Genomic DNA, 16756 nt, shown 5'->3' on the forward strand with positions numbered 1-16756 from the left:
AAAAGTAATCTCTGAATGTTATTATACCCGTGGTTGTAATCAGGGCCGCTGCTGGATTCGTGCCGTGAACCTCTGGCCATGTCACCGCCGAAAGACACGGGAGAGCTATGCAGCGTAACCGTGAAAACCTACACAGCAGGGTTTTCTACACTTGCAATATATTGGACCATGACCATTTTTAGCAGAACATTTGTATTGTTCACAACAGTCGCAGCGTGATCACACATCCTGGGTCACCCTGCACTCAGCAAACACAAACTGCAGCTTCATCACAAAATTTAACAGAAAGTAGTTTCCACGGTTTTTATTTGACAAATATCACTCCAGACTTATTTCCAAAATGTTTTTGTTACTTCAAAACTAATGGAGTATAGTACTACATGGTATGTTTTCACGTAAGAAATAGCGCGTAATTATTTATTAATTTAACATATAGTCTCTTGTCTTTATTAATACCTTTTATAGTCAATGTAGAATTAAACCAAATCATGTAAATCTACTGAAAAAAATTCCATACTGTATACGCAAACAAAATTAAATTGATAACATAAATGAAATATTGCAGTTCAAGGATTGATCATTATTAGTAAAAAAAAAATTGAAAGTTAATATTAAATTGGATATGCACAAATCTAAATGTGTACGACTTTAATGCACGGATAGGTTGGCTATACAGTATAACGAATGCAGTTGTATGGCTAAAAAACCGGATGTCCAGGCATTATCTGGGTCCCAAAGAACAGAATGTATGTCTTATCAATAGAGTGCTCCTTGGTGCCTGGCAATGCGGTATGTAATCAAGCATAACTCTCAAGGGCGTTTAAAACATATGAGCAATGTACTGGCCTTTATCGCAATCTTGATCGACAGCTGGGTTGGTGTTACTTCAATGGAGAGCATTTTATATAAATGTATGTTTCCTCTTTTAATTAAACATGTCTTTGGGTGAAGACTTTAATGCCGATGCAGTAAGACGGCACTTTAAAAGTTTATGTTGGAATGCGTTTATTTATCCCAAAGATGACATCTGTCAATTAGCATCTTGTATCTGGCCCAGACAGATTTGTAGGACTTGCAGATTTGCCTAAAATTACAAAATATACATCACAGGTTAATTATTAGAACCTAGAACATACTTACCAACATATACTACTTTACATATACTGATATTTAAAATAAATAACGATAATTACTTTACTTTAATTAAACATACAAAATACATTTACTACAATAAATGAATTGCAACCACAAGTGAGTTATGGGGGTTGTTTGACCACACTTCACCAAAGTGTCTCCTGCAGGCTGAAAGTGATGAGGGGGAGAAGTCGAAGCATCGGAGTCCAAAGCAAGTGGACAGTATTTTGCTGCACTGCCCTCTACAGCCCATCATGTCGCCCCGCAGCCCTATGACCACCAGTGGTGATGGTCACCCAAATCAGTGCTATGCAGGCTTACATCTGCTTAGCTTTCAAGATCTAACGATAGAGGCATTTCGGGTGATTTGGTCATAGGCTATACTGTATTTACTTAACCACCAATTAATCAATTTTAGAACTTGATAATGCTACTGTGAAATTGTGATTATAGGTTTGTCACCTGTGCATCATATATACATTCATGACAAAAGATATTGGTATATGTAAAGCATGCACTACACTCCATATTGTGACGAATTGGCAGCCAAGCGAAGGAACGTCGAACCGATGACATGCACCGAGGAGATGGAGTAATTAAGCACATTCATTTGCAGATGTTATTTGGATTATTACACCGCATGGTCGTGAGAGATGGTGGTGGCTTTGGAAGGCCTTCATCTGACAGTGGATTAACCAAGGCTGATGATGTTGATGTTGTTACTATATGCCTGACTGTCAAAAGTACAAAAAAAATAACTCAGAACATTTCTACTCAGCATGACTACACAGACGAAAACTAAATAAATGTATCTTCTTGGTTCTTTCGGTAAAGTCACGTAGAATGGAAATAAAATAAAAATAAAATTAAAACATAATAAAATAAAATAATAAATGTAACTAAATGTATGGTTTCAGGTAAACCTATGACTTTTTAATTGCATGGTTTTAACATTTTAATGGAGGATAATTTTAAGTAAAGGTTACCTTGGTTTTTAGAAAGGTACCTTTATATATTACTGCCGACGGTCTCCTCCCACGACTACCGATTGCAGCTCTTGCTCACTATCCCCTCCACAACCCCCCCCCCCTACAACCCCCACCACTACACAAACAAGTCCAAGCATTAGTCCAGAGGAAGGTTGCAGGGCCTAAAACGAAAGAGGCAGGGCCCTAAAGAAGAGGAGGCAGTTCCGAAAAGGAGCAGGGCTCAAAGAGGAAGAGACAGTGGCCTCATCAGGAAGGGATGGGGGCCTAGAGAGTAAGTCGGAGGGGCTTAAATAGGGAAAAGACAGGGCCTGAAGATGAAGGCCCGGATTCAAAAGAAGAAGGGCCAGGGCCTAGAGAAGTTGAATGTCCCTGTTGATTTAAGGTAAAAGCGTGAAAAAAAAATACGTGCAGCAGTTGGCATACCAATAGAGCCGCAGGTGTGGCTACGGGCCAACGAGTAAAGTGATTGAAAAATGCTTTCCAAAACCAACCAAACTCTACTTGCAACTCACCAAATACAGCATCACTACATACTGGGGATTTGCAAAGTATAATAACAAAAATATATAAATTCTGACAGCCTTTGAATGTTGAAAGTGAAAATGGATGCAAAAATGATACTCCTGCAGCAATGGTTATTACTGTGGGTGTATTTACTATAAAGATGCATTGTCTGCTTTATGTAAACATAGATACCATGACGTCATTCGAAACGCGTATGCCATTGTGGTCCAAATATGCCAAATTCGAAAGATTTCCTGCAAACCACTCAATTGGGATTACGTACAGCAGTCACTGCCCCCAACTGGAAGACTACTGCCCACTCGCAGAATAACATTTTCCTGCACTGCCAACTAATAGTGATGTAAGTCGCTTACCACGTGTAAAGCACTCTTGAGACTACCTGCATAAAGGGCACTCTATCAAACTTAGATGATTATTAAAGGTGGCAGCTCACCTTGCAATGTTTGAGCTGAAGCTCTGTGAGCTCCACCAGCCCCTTGCGGAATGCCATCACTCGCCTGCACCTGAAATCCTTCAGCTCTGTGTCGACAAATACCATGATACAAATAGTCCGATGCTCCAAGAGGCTATTTTATATGAACCTTATGGCGGTACCCTGGGGAACCATAGTACCCGGCTCTCGCATAATGTCCGTGATGCAGTCATTTTTAGTCTGTTGATGGTCGACGATGCGGCAATCGAGTCATCTCGACAAGCTGTGCACGATGCACTATTCAAAGTTGAAATTTTCGATAATGGATTTTTTATGCTGTTTGGCGTTTCGACATCGCGGAGTAGCACTGATTTCGGATTGATTGGTACCCCAGTCACAGAGTTAAGTACACCCCTGGAAAAAAGTGTCCCAGAAATAAAAGATTTAATTTTCTCGGCCATTTTGTATTATTTGGTACCCCGGGGTACTGCCATAAGGATCATATACTAAATTACATTCTGCATGGGAAAGCACGTTTTCAATGTGTACAATATTAAAAACAAATAGGGTAAAAACGAGATTAACATAACACTTTGTATATTGTAGGCACATTGTATCTTTGATAGCATCCATACAACCACTATGATCCAGTGCTAGTTATGGAGGTGATTTAACCATACTTCACCACACTAGTAATTGTGGGCTGGTAATAGGAGGGGGCCAGGACAGATTTAATTATCGTTTGCCACTCATGTTAGTTGTAGCTGTGAAACTGAATCCTGAATCAGGTCACTAGGTTCATACTTCATTGCGTTAACCACTATCGCCCATATTTAATTAAGAAACACATATTTAAGCAGGAAAACCTCAAAGATTGTGAAGATTATTTTTGAAGACAGTACTGAATTTAGATGTTTGGCTAGTTTCATTAATGCATGTTTGGTAAGTTGGAGAAAACTAGAATACCTGGAGACAACCCATGCATATGAGGCGGTAACATTCAAAGATCCACACATGGATTCTCAAATCCATTGCTGTACTTATGGTCGCCTAAACCACCGAGTGTTGCAAGGAACTGGCCCATGTATGTATCGACCAGGCTAAACCTTGTTTAATTTCTAAGCATCCAAAAATCTGACAAAATAGAGCATATGCAGCGTGATTTCATCATAGGTCAGTGGTATAACTCACCCTGCTACTATGAACCCCATAGGAAACTACTCTAGCAAAGTTATGCTGACTTTCCTGAAGCCACCTTCTCGTTCGTAGCAGACCTCAACATTGCCATTTAGCTCCTGAACAACCAGATTGCCATACACACGAACATAGCTCACCCTGCTTTCCAGTAGAGGACAGCTTTTCAAAGCGCTGGAGGGAGGTCTGTTGCTGGCTTTCGGTTGCAGAAACGTCCTTGTTGCGGGTGCGTGCGCGGTCCAGCGCTTTGTTGGCGTTCTCGTAATCTACGAGAGCCCTGGTCCGCCGGTACAGCAAGTCCTGTGGGCAGCCAGTGATGTAAATGTATGGGCAATGACCACACTCAGGCTGGTGGTAGGATAATTATGGAGCATAAGTAAGTGTGCCTTCAGTGGTTATGTGTGTAAGTGATGACTGGTCACCTTGGCAGCTTGCGAGTCCTTCATGTAATATCGAAACAGGTCTGAGAGCTTCAGATCTTGATCAGAAGCCACCCGTCCCTCTAGTTTCTGTAAGACAGTAAACACATTTCCTGTGCGTAGTAGTTAATGGACTTATAACCATTCACTCCCAGCAAAGATTAAATGAATTGTGATGATTCATGGTTGTGATTGGACGCAAGAATAGGTTATATTTCTATATATTCATTACCTTCGTTTGCATTGTTTCGTATTATTTTTGTGTCTTATATAGGGGTTTGTTCACTCAACCCAAATGTAACACTCTTGTATAATTTTCAAACAATGTTCATACAATGTTACTAATCGATTCCACAACAAAAAAATTTGCATGCATTGTGAGCATACAAATAATATCAATCGATGAAATGATATACGCATTGTAGTATATGTAGCAAATCTGCTGTGATGTCATAGTACTGCGTTGGTTGTGCAGCAAATCGGCTGTGATATCACACTACTGCGTACGTTTTCACGGCCGTGGTGTATTGTTCTCAGGTGAGTTTTTTGGGTCGTTCTGCGTGTTGTTTGGCGTGATCTCACTCCATGTGCCAACACTAACCCGAAAAACACCAGAGAAAGAGTTACAGCTGTCATGGTGTGCCTTAGAGGCAAGGCCATAGGAACAAAACAAAAAATTGCACTTCACTGTGATTTTATCTTTTCCAAAAAAAAAAATGTGATTTTTTTTAATACTATGGCATATTTTTTTAAAAATGTGTTTCATATAAAGAGAATTAATGTAAACAATAGCATTACGATACACTATGCACTGTAATTTTATTTGCAAAACATAAAAAAAAATACGGCACCTTTAAAAAGCTTCAGTGTGCACTAGTTGAGCATCGTGAGGATTCAAAGCGGCTGTGTAAAATTGTCCACGCCGTGCATTCAAGCGCACTGTGATGTACATCCCTTTGCAGTTGCTATTACTTTTAACAGAAAAGCATTGTGCGTAGGAGATACATTAAAATGGCTTGTTCGCATGTTATGGATATGATATGGCACAACCTAACAAGTTAGCAAGGCTTACTGACCACAAGCAATGGAATGCTAATGGCCGATGTGCGACAAACCATAATAGACTGTGAGTTAGGGTGCTTAGTCTCATGAATGTATCTACAGATTTAATGCTATAATGGGAAATAAAAGATACACACGGTACGAAAAATAGGGGTGGAGCAATGGCGCAGTGATTCACGTACTGTACTCTGAACCTGGCAACCTGAGTTAAACATTCCAGGCCATGGTTAACACCAGTGGTGAGTTAGATCTGAACTGGTCCTAGGCACCCGTTCACCAACCTGCATTGACCTGTGTGGTGAAGTCTGGCCAAACAAAAGGCCCTGAATCAGTAGTCTATTGACATAGGCTTGCGTATTATTAAATACAAAACTCCTATAAATATAATTTGCCATGCTAATGAAGAGTCTTACCCTTGTTTTTTCCAGCACATCAGCAATACAAAGGTATAACCTGAAAGACACACAGTGCTTTCTTTTCACGATGAACAAAACAGTTGCATTGCTTACTTGTTACTCGTTAATTGTCATCTCTGTGTTTGTAAAGCAATCAAATCCATTCAGGAAAATTTGTTTACTTGCTAAAGTTCCTGGAGTCCTGTGTGGCCAGGCTGGTGAAGCTGGCTGAGATGTGGAGGTAGTCCTCTGCGATGTCTACACACAGACGTACCAGAACCAATACATCACGTCAATTCATAAAGTCCTTTTTTTCTCTTGCAAAATGTATCCCAATTCTGCTTTAAGCATCGCATCACAAGACGTACTAGCCAGTCGGATCTCCTGCAGAGCAGTGTAATCATTCATGTTAGAGAACCGCCAATGAAAGAGGATATCATGGAGTTGAAAGCCTCTTCAAGTGACCTCTGGTCCACACAAGAGAAGGCAGCACCTTCCTACCCACTCTGCAATGTGAGAGGAATGTTTTTGCCACATGACTGTCAAACCTATATTTCATTCTCAGAGCCGGAATATTTCCACATTAAGTGCAGAACCAATTTTAACATCCTTTGTTGTCTCAATGATTGCTGGGAGGTGCTTTCAATATTGGAACAGTGTTTCAACGATTTTTTTTATACTTAAATAGTTGCTTTATACATTCGTGGATAGTGTGTGGAGCTTTAGAGTACCAAGGGTAATGTGCCTCAACAACAGCAAGGCCTGCAGTGCCACCTACTAGGGAAGATGTTAAACGATTGTAACACTGAAATCCTCAAAGTATACGTGAAGAAAATATCATAGCTGCAAGATTCTAAGTTAAGATACTATAACTGGAGTACTGTACTATTCTTTCATTTTTTTTAACTTTTCCCATTGGTTATTCTCAAAGTACTACAGTTTCAAATGAATATAATCTCACACTTTCTGCTGTAATAAAGTTGTAAATTATGAGGAAAAAAACATAATAACTTCATACTGTAATCAGTACAGGCCATAAAACCTTACATTTAAATAAACACGAAGAAACATGTACAAAAAGCCCCCAGCCGTGTGCAGTATGTAAAACCCATCACTTGTTCCTGAGCCACAATGCAGTTGTTCAGGTTCTGTGATGTGGCAGACTTGTTGAGTGTAGTGGTTATAAAACTGCGCTAAGAATCCGGCCACTTACTCACGGCCAACGTCAGCGACAAATATCAGAACTGGTCCGAGGTCCCTGGTGCGGTGTATATAAACATTGGCACTGGGTGTGGTGCTTGCCACAGCACCCCACCTAGCACCGTCCTGGCCTTAATGAGTGCTTGCTCACAGCACTTGCCCCAAAGTCTGTGTAGACTGAACTGGATATATGTCTTTGTCATTCCTGTAAAGCCAGCTATGCTCCAATGATAATTTATACAAAATAAAATACATAAATACACAATGAAACCGGAATGACTAGAGTAAAATCAATCAAGGGTGAATTTAAAGAATACAATGTTCTCATACTCTTAGTTATTTCGGTAAAGTCACGTAGGTAAAAAATGAAATTAATAAAAATAAAACAATAAAAATCACGACGTTTCGGAGGCAACACAAGTCTCCGTCATCAGGTGGGACCGTCACAGCCAGATTTGCTGCATCAAGTGCATCAAGGTGCAGCAAATCTGGCCGTGACGGTCCCACCTGATGACGGAGACTTGTGTTGCCTCCGAAACGTCGTGATTTTTATTGTTTTATTTTTATTAATTTAATTTTTTACCTACGTGACTTTACCGAAATAACTAAGAGTATGAATCCTTGCAGTCACGAAAGCTTCAAATCTAGAACAATGTTCTCAGTTGTTGTCCACATACTCTTGTGTGCTTTTGTCATTTTGTCAGCCTTGGTGGTGGCATCTTTGATTCGCGAATGATAATCCACCAAGAAGACTTTCTCATGCTCCATGAACTCGTCGATATCCTGTAAAATAAAGCGGCAGCAAACATGAATATAAGTATTTGTTGAGTTTTTTTCTGCCACATGTCATACTATACAGTCTTAGAGAATAATAGTTTTGCTAACTGCCATGTGACGTCACTGCACGCCGATGCGTGATTACTTCACCGGCATCCCACAGCGGTGAACCGGGTTCGTTACACATCCACCCCTCTCCACGACCATGCATCCCGTGTAAATGCATGGGCAGTTCTATTTTTGTTGTTGTTGTAGTGCGACTCAACACGAGTCCAGTACAAGGAGGGAACAGAAACTCTGTGAGCAAAAACCTGTGCAAGGGCTTATTAAGGAGGTGGGACATTCTGGCTCTTTATCCCACCCAAATGGGGACCGCGATTGGGAACATGAAAGTTTATATGGGGAGGAAAAGATGAGGGGAAAGATAACTAATATAATGGAGGGGGGGGGTAGAGAGGGGGCTGGGGAAGCGAGGGAGTGCTAGTTGATTTTTAAAAACAGTGGTAGAGCAGTTGGAGCACCATTTTGTTCGATGCACGTGCTTACGGGGAGTTCGTTATTTACGCGGAGTTCCTTATTCACGTGGAGTGTTATTTGCAATTGATCGCCCTGATGAGTCAACAAGCCCCCCCCCCCATGCCATAATTAGTGAATATTACCAAAGCCACTCAAAGGTCAAGATCAAAAGGTCATCACAGCCAACATCACTGGTGCCACCGCACTTTGTTATTGCTTTCTTCCTCTTGATACGTCACTAAAAGTGCGGGTCAAAGTGCGTGTGGCATTCAAACTACAAGTCATGTGCTTGGTGTGTAGTAGGATGTGATAGGCGGTGTTTTCATTCCATATATACCGGAAATACATTTACTGTACTGCATTTTTGCTCGTTAGTTATAACAATACATGCACTGCATGCAAGCTATGCACAATTTTATTGAACAAAAATCATATTGAATAACTTTCAGCTCTTTGTTAATCCACTGCTTGGTGAAATTCTCCACATTCCGTGTCGGTCAGGGGGGTTGGTTTGACTATACTTCACCATGCTGGTCTGTGCGGTTGCTAAAGGGGAGGCCCAGGACCATTTCAGATAACGCTTGCCACTGATGCCAATCATGGTCAGAAATCAAACTCGGCTCACCAGGGCCATACACAGCACAGTAGAATTACTAATGCGCCACCATTCCCCCAACAACAATATACATGCATAGTTTTTGAACATTGCATTTCTAATACAGACGGTTCAATCTATTTCTGCACAGTGCTGTTTTTAAAATAGTTGCACTATGCTAATGGTGGGTGGGTGCGGTTGCTGAGAGACAAGGGTATATATGGGTTTCTTTTGCACTAGTGTTAATTTATTTTAGTCATGGTTTTAATCTACTTGATAACCCATGGAATGTTCGTTAAGTCTTGGTCTGTGGAATGTATTTAATCAGTCTCTTAGGCTAGTTGATTCAAGAAGCCTTAAATGTAGTCCACTCTTACTGCCATTCCACCCTCCAACCGACCCTCTATATTATTAGGTCAGCCAATCGCTTCACTCAGTAAATATTTTTGAATGTGCACATAGTCAAGTACCATTTCTAGTCTCCCTCAGCGCACTACAATTTCTAATAACGTCACTAAATTATACTGGTAGGAACCTCCTGGTTACACCAGCCCACAGGGGATTATTGTGTCCGTCCGTCGTGCAGGGATGGGCTGGGTGGGGAGGGAGGGGCCTTGGTGGGGAGGGAGGGGCTGGGTGGGGAGGGGCTGGGTGGGGAGGGTGGGGAGGGGCTGGGTGGGGAGGGTGGGGCTGGGGGGGGGTGGGAGGGGTGGGGCTGGGTGGGGCTGGGTGGGGATGGGCTGGTCACCCCGTGGTGCCCTTATAAAACTCAACGTTTAACCTACTCATGCCGGCTTGTGCCCGCCCTCACAGTCGGGCATATTTGCGGAATACACCACGCCGCCGTTGATCCTGGCCATTGACTGAGCAACCCGACGTTCCTACCAGCTCCCTCCGCAGGAATGTGTTCTTAGACTGCACGTATTTATTTAGACTCCTTAATTTAATCTCATCATAGTCAGTCGCGCTTTTGTCTTTGATTGGGAGTCGTCATAGTCTTCTTTATGCTTGATGATTGTTATACCACTTGTAGTCATCGTTGACGAAGGACTAAAATAGGCAAAAAAACACATTTTTGGCGACGAATATTTCTAGTAACTAATTTCGATAACAGGATGCGTGACACACCTCAACTCCGGAGACGACCAGCTCGTCTGCAGACTTCACCACGTTCCGGAAGAATCCTCCCAGCATCTCCTTCTTATTCTTGCCCCGCACGTTCAACTGTCATAAAAGAAGAACAACACAACTGTTCTGTGGAAGCAGATCTGATTTGAGGATTATCCTACCGAGCGCTCAACATAAGTAATGTGCATGCATTAACTTTAACCATCAAAGCGCCTACGTTTGTCAAATAAGCGATGGGCAGTGCTCGACTCTGTGAGTAATTCTGAGCCAGTGGTTCAAATTCATCTTCCCATGGCGGGGAGCAGTCTTTGTTTAGAATAATATTTAAAATAATAATTTACAGCTCTTTGTCGAAACACTGGTAGATGAAGGCCTCCCGAAGTCATTACAATTTCTTGATGTCCTGCGCCATAACAATCCACCAAACGCCTGCAACATGAGCTGATTCCATTGACCCAACATGTATCATGAAAACTAAAAAGATTAAGTTGAACCGTTTGTTAGAACCCAAGCAATACTTTATGACAGATTCACCCTTAACTGCTACTCACATCAATACTGACATTTTCTATAACTAAAAGCCAATAAGACGGTGAGATGGATAGACGAGATGGACAGATAAAGCTGCAGACTGGAGTCACACCTCATGCGTGTACTCGAGGAAGACCTGTAGGTTGGAGTCCTGGCTGAGTACAGGGTGTGTAGCCAGCCGGACCAAGAAGCCCTCATGCATGGCCACAGTCTTCTTAAACACCACCAGATACTCACTACAAGCCAAAAGCACAACACTAAGTGATACCTGCAAAATCATGCAGATTTTTACATAAACTTGTATGATTAATTTCAAATATTACACCATCAGCCATGGCCAATCCAGTGGTAAAGGAATGACAGCTTACATTTTTTACATCATGTTATATGTAAATTTACTTATCAGCTTAAATATTGATATTTTTCAGCAGAATTATATGACATGTTTAATAATGCCAACATGGAATAAGAGTTAATTCTGTTGATGAGCATAAAAAAATGTTTCCCAAACGTGAAATATGCATTACCATCAAGTAATATTTTGTAACACTTTTCACCAAATGATTCCTGAAAACTGACGATGACATCTGCAGGACACAGAACTCACGCTTCCACTTCTTGTTTCATTCTGGAAAATTCTTCCTTTGTCATCGTTCCCTCGGACTGACCCAGCCTATGCAGCTTATCGCGCGAGGCTGAGAAATCGGGTCGCAGTGGCGCTGGGGGGATCTTCACAGAGGACACGCAACGTAGAGCAAGGGAACATGCAAAGCTCAGGGCCACACATACCACAGGACATACACACTTTAACAATTATTATTTAAACGATAACCACAACAAGCTATGAAGCTTGCACTCAAATTGCATATGGTACATATTGCGCATATATCATCTAGGTTAACATTATCAAGTGCGGTTGGTTTGCAAAAAAAAAAATCAGTAATTCAAAGTCAAGTGAGCATTTTCATATCCGGCACTTACAATGAAGCCCGCGTAGGTTCCGTTCTCCACGTATGAGTCATGCAGCCACACAAAGTCTTCGTACTGGCGCGATACACACACCTTGCTGTTCTTGAAGGCTGGCAAAATTGTCTGCGGCACAGGAATAACATGAATGTAGAGGTGCAGCGCTGCAATTGTCTGCTTACGCCACTACTGGCAGAAAAGCCTGTACTCTAAGGCAACCCACATAGAGGGTATTTGGCCTACGCTATCACACCGACCAGACCTCTTGGAATAGGTGGGAATGTCCACATTTCACAACACCATCACACGTGACCTGACACTTGACTAATTGTGGTGTACCCACATTTCTTGCTTGGTGGTCAGAGGTGGGGAGATTGGGAGATCGAACCGGTGCCCTCCGGATTTCAAAGTTAAGTGTGCTAACCATGGCAGTACAGGAATATATTACTTTAATTTACTGAAAATGTGTTTAAATATTTACAGACCGCTTATTAGTAATCAAAATGGAAGTGTGCAAAGCCATTTCACAAACTTTTAAGCCTTTTTAATATTCATGAAGTATGTGAGGCATTTAAAGACCAAGGCAGCAGTCAAAATTCAAGTTAGCAAAGCATCCACCATGCTAACAATGTTCCGTTTGCTTAAAAGGCATGGAAAACTACTGTATTCTTGTTTAGAGCAATTTATAACATAAATAACATGCAATGAATGAGCAGCAGGCTGCATGCGATGCATGTAATTGAAGATTTCCCAGGCAGGTGAGCTTCAATTGCTTAAAACATTCGATTTAGGGCCAACGGAGGCCTTGTATGTTTTGCATGCATGGTAAACAATGAGAAAGGAACACGATGCGATGGTCATACTTAAATAAATCAAAACTATGTTTAAGCTAATCAAAAGATACAAAACCACTCTTGCAAGACAACTCGAGCCAAGATGATATCAGCTGCCAAGAAATTAGACAAATAAACCTGCCATGTTTGTTTGTGCATTTGCAGTTGTGTGTAACATAGAGCCACAGAGCAGATACATCTAAATCAGAACCAGGTGTATAATCATGCAATTTAAATACAATATATAGATCTCTGCAGAATATGGGCCTAGATTTACCTTTGAAAAATGTGCCTATGTACCCACATACATGCTGGGTGCATCTGCCAACCGGAGGTAGATTATGGGAACAGTTCCTCTCTAAGATTTTAATAATACGATTTTATAAGCCATCACTCGATAAAAATAACTCTCACATTTTCGCCTTTATTGTACAATGCTATGCAATTTTAATTGGCAAGGTCATACATTTTTATTGTCAAATTGTGAAAACATTGTTAAATAATTTTGAACCCAGAAGCTACTCTAATAACCCCATAGCAGAACAGAAAACAAGCGTAATATTTGATATCTGCTCAATACGGCACAGTATTGATGGCACAATAGAAGGAACATGTTGGTAGTCATAGGGTCACCAGAACCATTTAGTTGCTAACATTGTATTTCAGAGCAAGACAACATTTGTAAATGTATTGTTGGGGGTTTGGGTAAAAGTGGCCCACGGACACACGAGGTGTACCACTTCAAAACGATGGTCTTGCGATGCAACAATCCATCTAGCTCCTGCACACGAGTTGATTTCATCGCTTCATCTCTGCAGTGGACGTCCTCTCAGGGATGTTCTCTCCTTTGGCTACCACTCTGTGTTTAGCCATAACCAACCAACCACCAGCCAACATCCCTTCTAGCACTATGCCTTGATATTGCCAATTGTGATGTGATGATTGTTATCAGTAGTTTGAAACCTGTGTTTGGCAAGTGGATTTGACACGTTGCAGTTCTGCATGGGTTATCTTGGTGTGAAATGTGGTTTTGACACATGGGTGGTTTGAAATATTGGTTTCACACGGGGGTCGACAACATTTCAAAGAACAAGGGCCATTTTTGTTTTTGTGTTTGACCAAAACAGTTTAAGAGCTGCATCACACGCAGAGCTACTTGTACACATACAGAAAAACAGCAGGTAGACAGAAGACGGCAAACGAAATCTGACTTAAATAAACTAAATAGGTGATGGAATAAACTGCGACTATTATTTTTTTTTCGCCTTAGTTTACTCTAACAAGAAAGTTTGACTACATTTTGTTGTCACCAAGATATTCCATATCTGCCATATTTTATCAATTAACTTTACATTAAATTATGTTTAACATTTATTTTTTTAAACGGCTGACCACAGGGGGGCATGCAAAGATCCAACAAAGGGGAAGCCAAAGAGCTGCACGCGACTCTTTAGCCGCAGGTTACCGACTCTTGGTTTAACACATTGGTTTGACATTTTGATTTAACATATTCGTTTGACAAATGGGTTTGACACATGGCGTTGACACCCGGATATGACACATGGTTTTAACGTGGCCCCCGTGTTTCGATTACACCTTGGTTTGACACATTCCTACATTAGTGGGGCTGCCATGCATGCGGATTTGACAGATGGGTTTTGACACATCGGACCTAACCACAGTTTGTTACACGTGGGTCTGATGTGTCCCCTCCCTTTACCTTAGTTTGACATATTGGTTTTATACATTCGTGTGACACATGGGGTTTGACACGTGGGTACTTTAGCACGTGGCCTCCCGTGCGCAGGTGACGTTACCTTGGTGCACACCGTGAAGAGGACCCGGTCTCGCTCGCTCACGGCGTCCGTGATCGACACACGCAGCGCGGGCTCCCCCTGCAGGTCGATGCTCACAGAGCGGCCCTGACAGCACAATCAGCAACACTCGATGCATTTCCCGTTGAGCGGGATACGGGAGGGCCAATTGCTTGTAGCGAGCGCCTAGTGGCCGTCGTCGTTGTCAGCCTGTAGCTTCCCACTGCTGGGCAAAAGCCTCCTCCCCCCCCATTTCCTTCAATTCCTTCCTTTCCATAGTGAGTGTCTGGGTCTCCATGTGAGAGTATGGGTCACAATGTGGGTCTGTTGTTGTTCTTGTCAGTCTGTAACTTCGCGCTCTCGGGCAAATTGATTAATTTCCCCCAGTGTATGCCATCCCTGTCCTTCGTGTCTTCTGTCAAGCACCGTAGTGGTCTCCGAATTATTGGATTTCGTCTCACCAAACGGCTGCAATGTCTACCACTGCTTCTTTTGCCTGCCCTCGGTATCCATGCCGTGCTTACCTCCGTCTCTCTAATCTCTCGTCAATTGTTCTCATGCCGTGACCGACCGAATTTTGACATTCATTGTTTTACCTTTCTGGTCAGAAACATGTGCGGACGTTTTTGTATGCCCCAATACTGATGTAGTGTACATAACCATCACACTGGGCAGGAACGAACTCACTCGAGGCACATTACACGTGCACACAAGCACGTGGGCTCGCTCCTGACACACGTGGTTACACACACAGACTCGTCCCGTGATGTGACAAAGTCCGTTCACGAGTTTCTTTATAAAATGCATTTGACAAAACGGCTCAAAACCCTGACCTAAGCTACCCTCTAAACTGTTGCACACATTTACCATATTCTACGGTTTCTAAGATGCACATTTCCCTCCTGTTATTAATAGAAAAAAGTTTGGGATGCGACTTATAATCCGAAAGGTGTGGGTTTGTGTGAGACCAGCTTTGAATCATTTATATTGACGTCGGACACAAGTTTGGGGATGCGTCTTACTTTCCAGAGGGGTCTTATAATCCGGATGATGCGATAACACAATGACCACAGGTATGAAGCCGTTACTCTTATACATACTGGGCAACTTGCTGAACCTCACTGATTCGTATTAGTGCAAGGAGTTAATCAATCACCTGTCACCCTTTAAGCGAGCCTAACGGAATTGACACTCAGTTATGTTTCTAGAACTCTGTTAGGACATTACGCATTCGGGAAGTGGAAAAGCACAGCAGTGTTTGTCAGAAACAATTAGTTAAGGGTGTACACAACTGCATGCAGTATAACCAAATAATATATATATAGCAATAGCCATTTGAAGTCCAATTATATGCGTGTCCCCTACAATAAAATTACATCATCCCAAAGTAATGGTAAATAACAGTATGACTATATTTAAATCTGTCTTTTTTGTCTTATGTTAACAAATAATCTATACATGTAGACAACAGAAGTATTTTTCTTGCGCTCACAGGATATTGAGAGGGAGTGCTCCTGCCAATAACATCTGGTAGACCAGCAATATTTATTGAGTAAACATTACTACTGGTAAGACCCTAAGAGTCGAGACCTGTCCAGTGTTTGCTTCTTAAAATACACGTGTCGTTTCACATGAATATAGGAAGGTCAATAGGCCAAAACACTTAACAATACTGTAAGTTATTTTAGATAACACAGGTTGGTGGATTTGTTTAGCTATTTAATGGAAATACTGCTATGTAAAACTGCAATTGACGAAAAAGTATTGTCAATTGTACATAAATCCAGCTTAACATGGTCACCAACACTGCCCTCGGCATACGGTATCCCTTTAAAAGTCAACATTCTATTAAAATGTAACCAAAAGTCCAACAACGTTCGCCTTATTGTGTTACCTTTTCGTCGTCTTCTTCTTTCAAAAGATTGATTTCCTCATCCATCTCGGAATAAATGCGTTCTCTTAAGGATCGTTAACGGTGTGTGGCTCAACAAAGGCCAGCCACAAGTTGAACCCGTGATGGACCCAAAGTGTGAAAATGTTGCTGAAACTGGCAAGATGCACACTGAGTGGCGAGTTGACACCGGGTGCAGCCTCCAGTCATCTGAGCTGACGCACTTCCGAGTATTATTCTGCTTCTACACAGACGGGATGGGACTTGCTTATGCACACAGAACAGCACAATGCTTCATAGCAAGGGCACTCAATGGTTTAGGTTCTTTATACATTGTAAATTCGAACAGAGATTCTGAGAAGCCTCCACTAAGTT

The 16756-nt window shown here is 41.8% G+C and overlaps 1 protein-coding gene across 2 annotated transcripts; it reads right to left on the reverse strand.

Annotated features, from left to right (window-relative positions):
* Window positions 1-289: 289 nt before the first annotated feature.
* Window positions 290-16609, reverse strand: LOC144719893 (sorting nexin-6-like). 2 transcript variants are annotated; one of them, XM_078596197.1, is made up of 13 exons: window positions 16385-16609; window positions 14494-14598; window positions 11859-11969; window positions 11485-11606; window positions 10990-11113; window positions 10347-10442; window positions 8008-8113; window positions 6313-6388; window positions 6149-6188; window positions 4677-4763; window positions 4395-4554; window positions 3082-3167; window positions 290-1084 (listed from the first exon to the last, which is right to left on the reverse strand). In XM_078596197.1, exons 1-13 carry the CDS (start codon window positions 16427-16429, stop codon window positions 1031-1033), a joined length of 1212 nt encoding a protein of 403 aa, XP_078452323.1. In that variant the 5' UTR covers window positions 16430-16609; the 3' UTR covers window positions 290-1030. The 2 variants fall into 2 exon arrangements, with proteins under 2 accessions (XP_078452323.1, XP_078452324.1); XM_078596198.1 differs by lacking the exon at window positions 3082-3167 and having other exon boundaries at window positions 16385-16593.
* Window positions 16610-16756: the final 147 nt, after the last annotated feature.

The sequence above is a fragment of the Lampetra planeri genome, chromosome 7, assembly GCF_965212315.1.
Source record: "Lampetra planeri chromosome 7, kcLamPlan1.2.h2, whole genome shotgun sequence".
In the NCBI taxonomy this organism is placed as follows: domain Eukaryota; kingdom Metazoa; phylum Chordata; class Hyperoartia; order Petromyzontiformes; family Petromyzontidae; genus Lampetra; species Lampetra planeri.